This window comes from Cyprinus carpio, chromosome B3 (genome assembly GCF_018340385.1).
Source record: "Cyprinus carpio isolate SPL01 chromosome B3, ASM1834038v1, whole genome shotgun sequence".
Taxonomy (NCBI): domain Eukaryota; kingdom Metazoa; phylum Chordata; class Actinopteri; order Cypriniformes; family Cyprinidae; genus Cyprinus; species Cyprinus carpio.
This window is the reverse complement of record NC_056599.1, coordinates 1050115-1064448: the sequence shown is the minus strand read 5'-3', so window position 1 is coordinate 1064448 and position 14334 is coordinate 1050115. Positions and strand designations below refer to the sequence as shown.

Sequence of the window (14334 nt, the reverse complement as noted above, 5' to 3'; positions counted from 1 at the left end):
TTAGGTGCAATCTTAGTAGCCACAATATCCCTGCCTGTGAAGCCATTTTTATGCAACGCAAAAAATCAACGTATAATCACTTATAAATAACAATAAATCACTTCAAGGGTACAAAGGGGGCGCTGCTGAGCACACTTCAGAGCATTAAAATGCTGAATGGGACAGCCACGAGACCGAAAGTCCACATGAAGTACGCCATTTGGGACAGGGCCATTGACTGACAGCCAAAACACTCACCCGATTTGAAGCATATTAGTCGCACAAGACTAGTTTTTATGTTATGTGTTTGTAAATCAATTTTTGCTTCGGATGTTATTTTTCAATGTTTATGGTCTTTTCTGGCAGAATTTTAAGCAATACAATGAAATCGTTTAGGTGGGTTCGTCTGTTGCAACACAGCTCACTGGTCCAACACAAAATATATTTCTGTGTAATTATGCAGGAAATATTAAACATAAACATATATCTGGTATTAGTATCAGAAATTGATTAGAATATACAACAAGTTTTACAATACAAGCCTCTGTCACAGTGTAATTCACAGCTTACCATGCATCATCTTGGAAATGAAGCTTCATGTAAGTCTGTACCATATGTTGTCAGCATTATTTCTTTGAATAATGTTATGATGCGTGTATTTCTTTTTATCTTGACTAAGTAACATCTATGTTAAGACATCCAAATTCTAGCAGTAGTTTCCATAGGAGTCAAATGTTATGTATATATTAACTTAACCAAAATTTAAATCAGTAACTGCTTCAAAATACATGCTGTTGAATTATTATGATTATTTTAATTGAAATAATTTTTGAAACATTTGCAGTTACAAATAAAAACAATATCACACCATGAAAAGTGAATAATTGTACATGGTAAATTAAGGTATGTGTGCAACCTTATAACATTTTATTCAGATTTCAGAATTTGCACTTTGTCATTTGTAATACATTTGTTGACGATCTCGTCAGTCTGATGTTCACTACTGTCATGAATATGATAATTATTTTTTAATAGGTAGGGGAAATTCCCAAAAACAAACAAATAACCTTTTACATGCAGCATGCATTGTAAGAATGTGAATAGATACTTCAGATCTAAAAACCACATACCATGTTCTTAACCACATAATGTTTATTTTAGGATTTAGACATTTAAATACACATAAGTACTAGTAAAACAGTACATTTAGAGTTCGTAAAATACACACATATTTATGGAAGCAGCAATAACAATCCATTCAAATATAATTTGCCAACGTGTTTTATTAATATCAGATACACATAGTGTAAGTGACTATAACGTTCACTCTATTCTTCTCCCAAATCACCAGCCACTTACTTACATGTATTTCGGGAGAAATTTATGAATTTACGTGCGTTAAATCCAACTGACAGGACTCTCAGTGTGAACAAACAAACATCTCACGTTACAGATCACGATCAAGATCATTTAGAATGGTTTTTAAATGACAAAACACACTCATTTACATATATTTGTGAATTGGAATATCAGATAGTTGATGATATGGTGAGCAAGTTTATGATTTTTTTTAATAAAAAAGGAAAAACTAAATAAAAGCGATCTGGGGGGACCGCTAGAATATTTTAATTTCACCAGTGAAAGGGTTAATTTCCCCAGCACCAAAAGCAGAAAAGTTAACATCAGAGCGTATCGATACAGTCTTTCGTAATTTATTAGGGCTTGTTTAATACCGGGTTCAGGTATTCATTCCTACTTACAAAAGAAGCAAATATGGATCATTGGAACGCTACATGACAGTACATTTTGCATCTGCATTTCCTAAATACATATTAAGTGGAAGAATAACTTGGTTATTTAAAACAACAAAGATCAAATTAAAATTAAATCTCAGTCTCTCTTAAATGTGTTACAGCCTCTTCAGCTTCTTGAACAAGAACAGTTTGTAAAAAGCTTCTACTCTCCCTTCATGATAGAGTAAGCGAACTTCAAGTGATACATATTTCATATTCATATAATTGTCTTATAATGCATATGAAATTCATAAGAAAGCACAATAAAAAAAAAAAACATTTTTGACAGTTCTTTGGGAAGGAACTCTATCTTTGAGTTGATCTGAATCTCACAGTTCAATCTGCTGGTTTTGAAAAAAGAATAACTTTATTCACTGTGATAATGTTTCTTTGTCCTGTCGCTTGTAATGACTGGTTTGGACTGATTTATCCAGATGATATTGTATTGCTTGATGCAATATAGTGCCACATTTCATGAAGACGCAGCATCAGACCTGAAAGTGTTTATCTGAAGATGATCTACTTGCAGTGATTGTTTTTTGTATGATTGTGTAGAGAAGATGATTGACTGAAACGCTTCCCACATGCAGTGCAGTGATATGGTTTCTCTCCAGTGTGAATCCTCTCGTGTCTTTTTAGCTGTCCTGAAGCACTGAATCTCATATCGCAGTGTGAACACACATACGGTTTCTCTCCAGTGTGGATCCTCTCATGTCTTTTCAGGTCTCCTGAATCACTGAATCTCTTGTCACAGTGTGAACACTTGTAAGGTTTCTCTCCAGTGTGAATCCTCTCATGCTGTTTTAAACACTTTGCTGAAGTAAAAGTCTTTTCACAATCAAAACACATGAACTCTCTCACACCCGTGTGTATTTTCTGATGTACTTTTAAATTTTGTAGCCGTGAAAAACTCTTTCCACACAAATAACATGAATGTGGCTTCTCCTTGGTATGAACTCTCAGGTGATTCTTCAGAACTGAAGCCCACATAAATGTTTTGCCGCATTGATCACATGCATAAGGTTTCTCTCCAGTATGGATCTTCATGTGATCCTTAAGGCCAGCTGAGTTTGCAAAACTCTTCCCGCACTGATCACAAATGAACAGTTTCTCTCCTGTATGAACTCTCATATGTGACGTAAGGTTTCCTTTTTGTCTGAAAGTCTTCCCACACTGATGACATGCGTACGGTTTTTCTCCAGTGTGGATGTTCATGTGTATCTTAAAGCTTGCTGACTGTGTGAAACTCTTCCCGCACTGATCACAAGTGTACGGTTTCTCTCCAGTGTGGAACCTCTCATGAATTTTCATGTTTGTTGACTGATTGAATCTCTTGTCACAGTGTGAACACTTGTAAGGTTTTTCTCCAGTGTGGATCCTCTCATGCTGTTTTAAACTTTTTAAAAAAGTGAAAGTCTTTTCACACTCAAAGCACATGTACTCTCTCACACCAGTATGTATTTTCTGATGTTCTTTCAAATTTTGTTGACATGAAAATCTCTTTCCACACAAATAACATGAATGTGGCTTCTCCTTTGTATGAACATTCAGGTGTTTCTTCAGTACTGAAGCCCACATAAATGATTTGCCGCATTGATCACACGTGTGCAGTTTCTCTCCAGTGTGGTTGTTCATATGATCGTTAAGGTTTGTTGATTGTGTAAAACTCTTTCCACACTGATCACAAGTGAATGGTTTCTCTCCAGTATGAATTCTCATATGTACCGTAAGGCTTCTTTTTATTGCGAAACTCTTCCCGCACTGATCACATGTGTACGGTTTCTCTCCAGTGTGGATCCTCTCATGTCTTTTCAGGTATCCAGAAAGACTGAATCTTTTGTCACAGTGTGAACACTTAAATGGTTTCTCTCCAGTATGTAGTCTCATGTGAACATCAAGACTATATTTGCATGTCAAACTCTTTTCACACTGAGTGCAGGTGAAAGATTTCTTGGCTATTTTTTTCTTTAAAACTTTCCGTTTTGTTTGAGAGCAACTCAAAGGTTTTTTCCCAGTTCTGAAGTGATTTTGTCTCTCAACTGCACTCAATTCTTCATTCTCCTCGTTTTCTTCAGTCACCTCTGGAAAAAAAAAGTAAAAATGGTTTATTTTTATTAACTATATTAAGAAATGTGAAAAGACATAAAAGTAAACCCTTATGAAACAGCAGAGAGTACACACATGATCAGAAAGCACTTTCACACGGCGTGTGAGTACTAAACTAAGTTCTCTTTCACACGCAAGTTTGTTAAAAACACACAAGTTACAAAAACACAGTCTGTTGAGAAGTAGACAGACTAAGGCCATGTCCACACAAATACATTTTCATTTCAAAACGCATCTTTTGCTCTTCGTTTTGGCCTTCCGTCCACACTGAGACGGGGTTTTTATCAAGGAAAACTGAGCTTTTTAAAAACGCTCTCCAAAGTGGATAAATTCGAAAACGCTGTTTTCGCGTTGTTATGTGGACTGTGAAAACGGAGGCTTTTGAAAACGATGACGCAAGTTTAGTCATGTGACACACATTATACCAATAGATATCCGTGTTTATACTGGTATTGTGCACGTTATGTGCCATGCACTTTCACACTATTGCTATAGATGTGTTACTTTGTACACTCTTCATATCACAGTCCTGCAAAGATGAAAGCAAGTTTACTTGCGCTCGCGTTATAGATCAGACGTACAATCGTGAGTGTGTGCGACCTGGGTGTGTCAGTGAATGGGGAGTTCTTTTCGTAAATAAAACATATAAAATTTCCTGTCAGAAAAACTGCATGAAAACGTTTCTGATCTTTTCCATGTGCATAATCTGCACATTCTGCAGTGAGATTTTTTGAGGCTTTACACATGCCCAGAAAGCGAATGTAACTTTTTCTGATGTTTCTGTGTGGATGAGACACTTTTGGAAAATGCTAGTGTGGACGGAGAGCGTTTTAAAACGAAAACGCCATTTTCAAATGTATCCGGATTAATGTAGACTTAGCCTTAGCTGCAAACTTAAGGCATTACCACACCCCTCTCATTTCCTCGTTAGCCCCAAGCTCCACCTACCCAATCTCAAGCCAATCAGAAATGTCTCACAGGCTTTATTAACTGCACCTGTGCCCACAGCTAGGGCTGTCAAGATTATGAAATTTGGCTTACAATTAGTTGTCTAAAAATAGTCACGGTTATTGCGATTAATTGTCAGTTTTAGGGCTTTGGCGATTATAACAATTGTCATGAATAATTGTCTTGTTTTTTATGGCTTTCATTATATAATTGTGATTAATTTAAGGGTTCAGTAAATAATTATGATGTTATCTTTTAATCTGTTTTGAGTTATTATTTTGCAGTGTAAGATTACATTAAGGGTGGGCACTATTCCAGTATGAACGTGACAACCAGTATTCTGTTGTTCCATGATATGGATTTTGCTATACTGTGGATACCGTTATATGTTCATGAATTAAAATTTTGCATTTATTTTGTTTTGTTCAATTTGGTATGCTTTGCAATTTTTAACACAAATGTCGATAAAGTGTCGAGGCTGAACATTTTTGTCCTCTTTGTGCAACACCTACAATAATCTCAGAATTTATTGTTTTGTGAATAATTGCTTTAACTTATACACAATCTTAACACAGACTCTAGCAACCCACTACTCAGATTCAGATTTGTTATTTATACTATTTACTAGTACTTCTGATACTACAGACGTTTTGTTATCAGTGAGCATCTTTATTTTTTTTCTCAAGCCTATTTCCATAAGAATTTATTTTTAGATTTACTTCAGTGTAATGATTGAATAGACTTTGTTATACTGGCTGACTACAACCATAAAAACTGATGAAATTATTTCAAGTTTTATTAACCTTAATGTTTTGCAGCATCATTAATGAAGAATTAAGAATAAACACCAACCTCTTTCTTCTTCAGTATCTTCATGCTTCACTCTGAAGGGATCTGGATCACTCGTGTCCTCTCTGTACTCTTCAGTAAACTCTATCTTTACGGGTTTCTGTTCTTCCTGCTGCTCCGAATGCATGTTTTCACTTGTAAATGATTCGAGATGCTTTGAAAACATCTTAAATCTTTTGAAGCAGCAGATCTTCTTCTTCTCGTGTTCTGACCGTTTGAAGAAATAAAAATTAAAGACGCCTTTCTGCCACCCACTGCTCTGGAGTGTGAATCGCACAGTTTAGCACTCAATCGTTGAGGATGATAAAGGGAGAGAGAGAGAGAGAGAGAGAGAGAGAGAGAGAGAGAGAGAGAGAATGTGGGTAAAGAATAAGGGAGAAAAACACCTTTTAAGTTATTGTTTTAATACTGACAATTCCTTAAAGACTGAAGGCTGCAGGATTGTGTGGAATGATTTAGTTGCTTTTGGAAGGGATTTATTTCTGAGGCAGAAAGTTGTACTGTAATAATATATATATAAAGAACATTCTAAAGGGTGGTAAAACTACTCATAAAAAAATGCTTAATATGTACCACTGCATTTATAAATAAAAATTGGAATACTATATTCAAGTTGAATACTTTTGATATATATGGATATATTGTTACAATGAAGCTAATAATAACTTCTTTTCTTGTAAAACTTTTTATTTCTTTGGGAAAGTTTCACATACATAAGAAGAAATGGTCAGGATCCAAGCCAAATTTCATCCATTTTCTTCTTAAGGACTACTGCACCAATTTGGAGAACATTTGTTAATAACAAAGCATAGAATACTACTCATGTTTTTAATAAATATACATTAGAGAAAAAAAGGGCGCAGCCTTCGGTTTGAGAGGATCACGTGTCTCTCCTAAAGACCCTGCTGTAGCACCACCTAGTGACAGAGCCTGGAGAAACAAGGCCTTAACAACTGAAATGTGCAATCTTTGTAAAAAAATTACCAATATCTCCAAGCAAAATATAAATCGCACCTTTCATTATATCATATTAAACATTTTACCAGTGACTGGATGCTTTCAGGATTATTGCAAAATATGACTAATAATTTTAATATCCTAATGCAGATGACTCTGCTTCACCTCCATCTTGTGACTGAATAGCATAATTCAGTTTTAACCGATCTCTCACTGGCTTTAAAATGTGTCAACAGAGGCAGGAAAGAGCAGAAGACAAAGTGAAGATGGGCAGAGTTTACTGAATAACCATTTTCAGCGTCTGTCCAGCACAAATTCAACAAGTGTTATTATTAAAGAAGCGGCATCATCATCATCATCAGTCAACATGACAACAAAACCTTGAAATGGAGACTTTCTCTGATCTCTAACTGACGAAGTTTAATCAAAGTAGTGTTTTAAGTGACAAATGGTTCAGTGTTTGCCTGTTCTTGCATCATCTTGACTGTCTGGAACTGGTTCAGATGTAGTAAACAATATAGATACAGCTATTCCAGTAGTGATGTGATAGTTGTATCACCGCGGATCAGTTCACAGTAGTGTCATCAAAGCGCCCTCAGTGTGGACAGAAAATGGTTTACTTTGAGGCTCAACACTCTCTGCTTGTTCCGTGTCAGATATCACATCTTGTGTAACCTGCTGTTTGTCATGTGCTCATCACACAAGAAATCACTGCAACTTTTTGTCAGTGTTTTTCACATTTTTCACTGACAGCAGAAATGCTGTTGGGGCTGATTGTGGAGGATGTCATAGTGGTGGGCGTGTCTTATCTCATCAAACTGGACTGGTCGCCTGCTGCTCGTTCCCTCCATCAGTAACTTCCCCATTCAACAGCGGCGTCACTACAGTCGTTTGTTCAATCACTCCTTCAGCTGTGGAATCTGAAAGAAAGTCAGAGAAATTAAAACTAGTGAAAGAAGCAGGTCATCTTTTTTGTTGACTTCAGAAGGTACAAAATGATAATCAGTGAATAAAGACTTCAAACAGCATATAAACACGTTATAAACGCTGCTCTACTCACCAGTGACAGTCACATTGTATCTTTTGAATGTGGTCTGTTCGCTGTTGATGATTTGCAGTTTAAAATGTCCAGAGTCCGTGAGTCTGATGTTTGTGATGGTCAGCGATCCAGTCATCGTGTTCAGATTCACTCGGTTTCTAAATCGCTTACCAAACATCGTCTTTCCTGAATCACTTTTAACAACGAGACGGTTTTGAGCTCCAGACGTCCACACTATGAGATCATCCGTCTGAATCTCAGCAGCAGTCTGGAGAAGGACAGAAGCTCCCTCCTTCACTGACATCGACTCCACTAAGTCACAGCAGCACAGAGACAGAGGAATACAGGAAAACAAGCCACTGAATGAATTCTGTTTGCATTTTTAATATCACATACATTTTCTTGAGATTTTTTGAACTGTAATGGCTAATGCTGTAAACTATACAAGGAATCCTCTTGGTCCAGATTTATTATTTAGATAACATAATCAACAGTCAAATACAAACTGAGTTTTTTATTTTTTTATTTTTTCTTAATGAAATAAGATTTACTTTTGTTACTACAGCTGCGTCATAAAATGTAGTTTTCACTGCAGCTTTATTCAGAATCTAGAATGTATCTAGAAACCTGTTTTCAAAATTTAGCTTTTCAGGCCCCCACAACACTGTTATTGTGTAAATTGTCAGTCAAAACGCATACGATTTCTTGGTTTAGTCGAAAACGTTGTCGTGTTAATGGATTAAAGTAGATGTAGCCTGAAGATAAATTAAAATTAAGTAATCGATATTGACAAATCAGCCTGAATCTCTGAATATCTATGATTCCTGATCATGACAATTCTCATTTTCTGAATCATTTCTCCTTAAAATATGCATATTAATTCATGCAATATTACAGCTTTAATCTTCTAATTGTATAGGCTTTATTCCCATGCCATTAGGAATACGTGGTCCTATACTTGCAAGCAATCTAAAAGAAATGTAATATTTGAGCACTCTGAGAATGTGTGTGTGTGAATGTGTTTCAGATCCTGGGCTCATTAGCACAATGGAAGAGTTGAGATGTACTTACCTTTGACAGTAAGAATGAATCTCTTGTGTTTGGTTTTGATTGTGCTCCCGCTGATGTTGCTGATGTTTAGTTTATAGAGTCCAGCGTGAATGGTTCTGATGTTACTGATAGTGAGATCTCCAGTTCTATCATCCAGCATCAGTTTGCTCCAGAATCTCCCATCAGCACCCGCAAATGTAGATGACCTTCTGGTCCCTCCATTGATTTCAGCAATGCGATTGTCTTCAGCTTCATAGCACCACTCTATCATTTCATTAGCATTTATTTCAGTGAGGCCAGTGTGTAGAGTTGGAGAATCTCCCTCCGTCACTGTCTCTTTTTTCTCTTCACCTGACACGGCTTCACATAGAAACACAGAACAGAAATGTGTTCATGAGGGTCAAAGTCCTTGTCCGAAAACCATTCAGGCAGCTGTTTCAGTCATGCAAGTGCAGCTTTTAACTTTGAAATTTCATATTTGAAATCAACAATGAAATCTGACACTAACTGTCTCATACATTTTGTTTCTCGATTCATTTAAAAAACTGTATTTGATGACTTTATCGATCAGCAATCGGCTCATTTATTTATTAATGCAGGAGTAGAAGGCAAGTAGCCAAACAAAATACACATACAAATTAACTCAAAAAAAAATAAACAAACAAATCAACCAAAACAAAAAAATAAAATATGGATTAGATGAAAATCAAAACTCCTATTTAAAGAATGCAATACTTACCCACTTGCTTTTTTAATTTAGAGATCCTGTGGCGATAGTAAATCAGAGCCAAAGCTGCAGCCACAAGCAGCAAAACAGGAACTAAAACACCAAAAAAGATTCCTGCTATAGCACCTGAAGAAAGACCTGGGTCTGGGACAGCTATAAAGAGAGACAGTGAATATAACAATCTGAAAGGACTTCAAATGTATGCTAGCAATGCCGTATGCCTAGTCTAGCTCTTTCAGTTCCTCACCATTGACAGAAAGAAGGAAGCGCTGTGAGCTCTCACGGCCTCTGATCTGCAGCTCATAAAGTCCAGCGTGTTCACTCCTGCTGTTCTTGATAGTCAGAGATCCGTTCTGATTCAGCTGCAGTCGATCTCTGAATCTCTCATCAGCACTCTTCAATGAGATTTCACCTGTTTCACTATCGATTTTAGCGAGGAGGATTCCCTTATCTCCAAACCTCCACAGCATCAGAGCATCTTTGTGTGTTTCAGCATCGATACGTAGAGTGACAGGATCTCCTTCTGTCACTGATACTGACACTGATTTCACTCCATCCATCTCAACAACCACACCTGCAAAACAACCGGAGCGTTAACAAAATGTTTTACACAACACTTCCCATCATGAAAAGCTGTATGTGTGGTGCAAACTCTGGAAACCCTCACTCAATAACTGCAAACGTGTGGCCTGAAATCATGAAACCTGAATAACTGTAACCACTGTACAATATGTATAGTGTGAAATAATCGCCGCTCCTGATTGGTCTCTTTTTTGTCTGTTGTCTGGCTGACAGCTTCTCTGTAGCTGGCCAAGAACACAGTTTATCGAAGCTCATTTTCACCACTGAATTAAAAAAACAAAACAAAAAAAACAAATAGGTAATTGCATCTTTTTATCTTACAGTTCTGACCTTTTCTCAGAACTGTGTGATATAAATTCATAATTGCATGTTATAAAGTCATTATTGAGAGACATAAACATGGTGAGAAAAAAAGTAGAATTGCAAGATAAAAACTTGCAATTGCGAAAAAAGTCAGAATTGTGCAATATAAACTCATAACTGCAAGAAAAGAAGTCAGTTATGAGATATGAACTCGCAATTCTGAGGAAAAAAGTCAGGACTGCGAAATATAAATTCTCCAATGCGAGAAAAACAATTATGAATGGTGAGATATAAACTTGCAATTGTGTGAAAAATGTCAGAATTATGAAATATAAACTCAAAATTGGATCTTGGAATAGAATGCATAAGCAATGGAAAAGTTTGGCCCACTGGTGGAAGAGCAGCTGATGTTACTGTGAAAGACTTGAGATACTCACCAATGATAGTCACATTAAATGTCTTTGTCGTAGTCTTTTCTCTAGAGATGGTGAGTTTATATTGTCCCGAGTGTTTGATTCTGGTGTTTGTGACGGTGAGAGATCCAGTCTTTTGATCCACCTGCAATCTGCCACTGAATCCAGCATCATCGGTGACAAAAAATGAGGTCAAGTCATGCTTTCTCTTTATTTGAGATATGACAGAATCTTTAGGTCCTAACATCCACAGTATTGTATCATCGTTCAGTAGTTCAGAAAGGTTAGTGTGCAGAGCGACAGAATCTCCCTCCATCACTGTCACTGACTCAGATTCATCCGTCTCTGTAGCAGACACACCTGGAAAACAAACACAACCATTTACTGACAGCAAACACATTCACCTGAAATCACTGTGTAACAGACATGGAATTACTCTTCAGATTGTGAAGGGAAAAACTGAGAAAATTAAGATCATACATAACAAAGCTAAGCAACGAAACAAGATAAATGTACAGGTCCTTCTCAAAAAATTAGCATATTGTGAAAAAGTTCATTATTTTCCATAATGTAATGATAAAAATTAAACTTTCATATATTTTAGATTCATTGCACACGAACTGAAATATTTCAGGTCTTTTATTGTTTGAATACTGATGATTTTGGCATACAGCTCATGAAAACCCAAAATTCCTATCTCAAAAAATTAGCATATTTCATCCGACCAATAAAAGAAAAGTGTTTTTAATACAAAAAAAGTCAACCTTCAAATAATTATGTTCAGTTATGCACTCAATACTTGGTCGGGAATCCTTTTGCAGAAATGACTGCTTCAATGCGGCGTGGCATGGAGGCAATCAGCCTGTGGCACTGCTGAGGTGTTATGGAGGCCCAGGATGCTTCGATAGTGGCCTTAAGCTCATCCAGAGTGTTGGGTCTTGCATCTCTCAACTTTCTCTTCACAATATCCCACAGATTCTCTATGGGGTTCAGGTCAGGAGAGTTGGCAGGCCAATTGAGCACAGTAATACCATGGTCAGTAAACCATTTACCAGTGGTTTTGGCACTGTGAGCAGGTGCCAGGTCGTGCCTGAAAAACGAAATCTTCATCTCCATAAAGCTTTTCAGCAGATGGAAGCATGAAGTGCTCCAAAATCTCCTGATAGCTAGCTGCAACATTGACCCTGCCCTTGATAAAAAACACAGTGGACCAACACCAGCAGCTGACATGGCACCCCAGACCATCACTGACTGTGGGTACTTGACACTGGACTTCAGGCATTTTGGCATTTCCTTCTCCCCAGTCTTCCTCCAGACTCTGGCACCTTGATTTCTGAATGACATGCAAAATTTGCTTTAATCCGAAAAAAGTACTTTGGACCACTGAGCAACAGTCCAGTGCTGCTGCTCTGTAGCCCAGGTCAGGCGCTTCTGCCACTGTTTCTGGTTTAAAAAAAAGCACACGCCTGTGCACGGTGGCTCTGGATGTTTCTACTCCAGACTCAGTCCACTGCTTCCGCAGGTCCCCCAAGGTCTGGAATCGGTCCTTCTCCCACAATCTTCCTCAGGGTCCGGTCACCTCTTCTCGTTGTGCAGCGTTTTTTGCCACACTTTTTCCTTCCCACAGACTTCCCTTTGAGGTGCCTTGATACAGCACTCTGGGAACAGCCTATTCCTTCGAAATTTCTTTCTGTGTCTTACCCTCTCGCTTGAGGGTGTCAATGATGGCCTTCTGGACAGCAGTAAGGTCGGCAGTCTTACCCATGATTGCGGTTTTGAGTAATGAACCAGGCTGGGAGTTTTTAAAAGCCTCAGGAATCTTTTGCAGGTGTTTAGAGTTAATTAGTTGATTCAGATGATTAGGTTAATAGCTCGTTTTAGAGAACCTTTTTTATGATATGCTAATTTTTTGAGATAGGAATTTTGGGTTTTCATGAGCTGTATGCCAAAATCATCAGTATTAAAACAATAAAAGACCTGAAATATTTCAGTTGGTGTGCAATGAATCTAAAATATATGAAAGTTTAATTTTTATCATTACATTATGGAAAATAATGAACTTTTTCACAATATGCTAATTTTTTGAGAAGGACCTGTATTTAAGAAGCGACACTGGTTAAATGATTAAGGGATAGTTCACCCAAAAATGGAAATGCTGTCATTTGGTTCCCTTTGACTCTCACAGTATTTCTGTATTTTTTGAAAGTCAGAGGAGCCCAGAAACTGTTGAACATGTTTTATTTTATGTTCAACAGCACACACACACACACACACATATATATATATATATACACCAAAAAAATAAAAAAAATAAATAAAAAATATTTTATCCTTACATGATTTGTTTTCCTAGATTATAACTTGTTAATAAATATTTTGTCTGACTGCATTGTCAGAGTTTAATATTTTTCATATTATAGTATACAGAAGTGAAATAATAAACTAAAACAACAACAATAAACATTTTCTTAAACCAATTGAGGCTGGTTGCATTAACTGCTCAGACTCTTAAAAGTTAGTATTTTTTTTTTTCTTCAAGGCTGGTCAGAACTTTTTCATGTTACTTACATAAAGTGGTAGATTTGTTTAATCTGTGTTGAAAATGTAGATGTATTGTCCCTTGATAACTGAAAGCTGGTAAAACTAGTTCTTAAGACAGTCTTAACATGTTGTTTATGGTTACTTGGTCTTTGGTGTTGCTTTAATAGCATCTCGTCTCGAGACAAAAATACTCTTCAAGCTAATCTCTATTGGATATGTTACTTCGTCCGTCATAAATAGTTCAATCATTAAATAGAGAAATTATCATACAAACTTGTCAAACAACTTAAACATGTCTGTAAATCGAAACTGAAATGAAATCGGGGTTTAAAACTTACCGTGCATTAATATTAAAAACACAAAGAGCAACACGTTCCTCATGCTGTTGTAGAGCTGTGAAGAAACTGGATTTATTAAAGATGATCGATGAGATTTTTATGTTTCTGTTCCGCTGAATCTCTGTCGTCCATACATTCGCTCGCAAGAGACTAGACCCTAAACTCAAAAGACAGTTTTGAAAAACAATCTTCAACGGAGAGACGTTCAAAGAGATGGGATAAGGACTTTCATTAACAATGTGAACGAGGTTTAAAGAAGAACCAGTATCATTTTAACCAGTATATAAAAAAGACACACCTATCCTGAAGGCGTGGCGCGATCGAGGCGTTTCGGTGTGTGCACCTGCACTTTTTCTTCCTCGGGAGAAAGGAGAAAGTCCCCCTTTTTTCTGAGCTGCTTTTAAAATTATTATTTTTATTATATTATATGCCTATATATTTTCCAGTTTGCGCACTTCCCTGTCAAAGAAATATATTCATAAAATCTCAGATCGCGAGATGAGATTGATTTGTCGAGCACTCATCCGCACTTCCTGTTCCACTTGTGTTTTTCTCTGCTTGTGCCTCGACTTTATGGCTAATTGGACTGAAAACACATATAGTTAACCTGAAATCTAAAGATCTCTTCTAAATTGACCAAGACAAGCTAACCTAAACTTAACTGAACTAAACTAAACTAGTTCAGTTTAGTGATTTTTGTTGATCTTGA

General features: G+C 36.8%; 2 protein-coding genes across 2 annotated transcripts; both read right to left on the bottom strand.

Moving 5' to 3' along the window:
* Positions 1-1256: 1256 nt before the first annotated feature.
* Positions 1257-5898, bottom strand: LOC109054701 (gastrula zinc finger protein XlCGF26.1-like). Its single transcript, XM_042719393.1, has 2 exons — positions 5679-5898; positions 1257-3853 (listed from the first exon to the last, which is right to left on the bottom strand). The coding sequence occupies exons 1-2, from the start codon at positions 5839-5841 to the stop codon at positions 2292-2294; spliced, it is 1725 nt and encodes a 574-aa protein (XP_042575327.1). The 5' UTR covers positions 5842-5898; the 3' UTR covers positions 1257-2291.
* A 482-nt stretch (positions 5899-6380) lies between these two features.
* On the bottom strand, positions 6381-13900 carry LOC109054703. Its single transcript, XM_019071934.2, has 7 exons — positions 13626-13900; positions 10771-11106; positions 9696-10022; positions 9461-9601; positions 8743-9081; positions 7693-7983; positions 6381-7552 (listed from the first exon to the last, which is right to left on the bottom strand). Exons 1-7 carry the CDS (start codon positions 13666-13668, stop codon positions 7446-7448), a joined length of 1584 nt encoding a protein of 527 aa, XP_018927479.1. The 5' UTR covers positions 13669-13900; the 3' UTR covers positions 6381-7445.
* Between the last annotated feature and the right edge of the window lie 434 nt (positions 13901-14334).

Excerpts from the sequence above, each read along its gene's own strand:
- LOC109054701 (XM_042719393.1), bottom strand. The coding sequence starts at position 5,841 with ATGTTTTCAAAGCATCTCGAATCATTTACAAGTGAAAACATGCATTCG. Across the intron at positions 3,854-5,678 it reads AGATACTGAAGAAGAAAGAG|AGGTGACTGAAGAAAACGAG; the intron begins GTTGGTGTTTAT and ends TTTTTTTTCCAG.
- LOC109054703 (XM_019071934.2), bottom strand. The coding sequence starts at position 13,668 with ATGAGGAACGTGTTGCTCTTTGTGTTTTTAATATTAATGCACG. Across the intron at positions 7,984-8,742 it reads ATTCATTCTTACTGTCAAAG|TGGAGTCGATGTCAGTGAAG; the intron begins GTAAGTACATCT and ends GCTGTGACTTAG. Across the intron at positions 7,553-7,692 it reads ATACAATGTGACTGTCACTG|ATTCCACAGCTGAAGGAGTG; the intron begins GTGAGTAGAGCA and ends ACTTTCTTTCAG.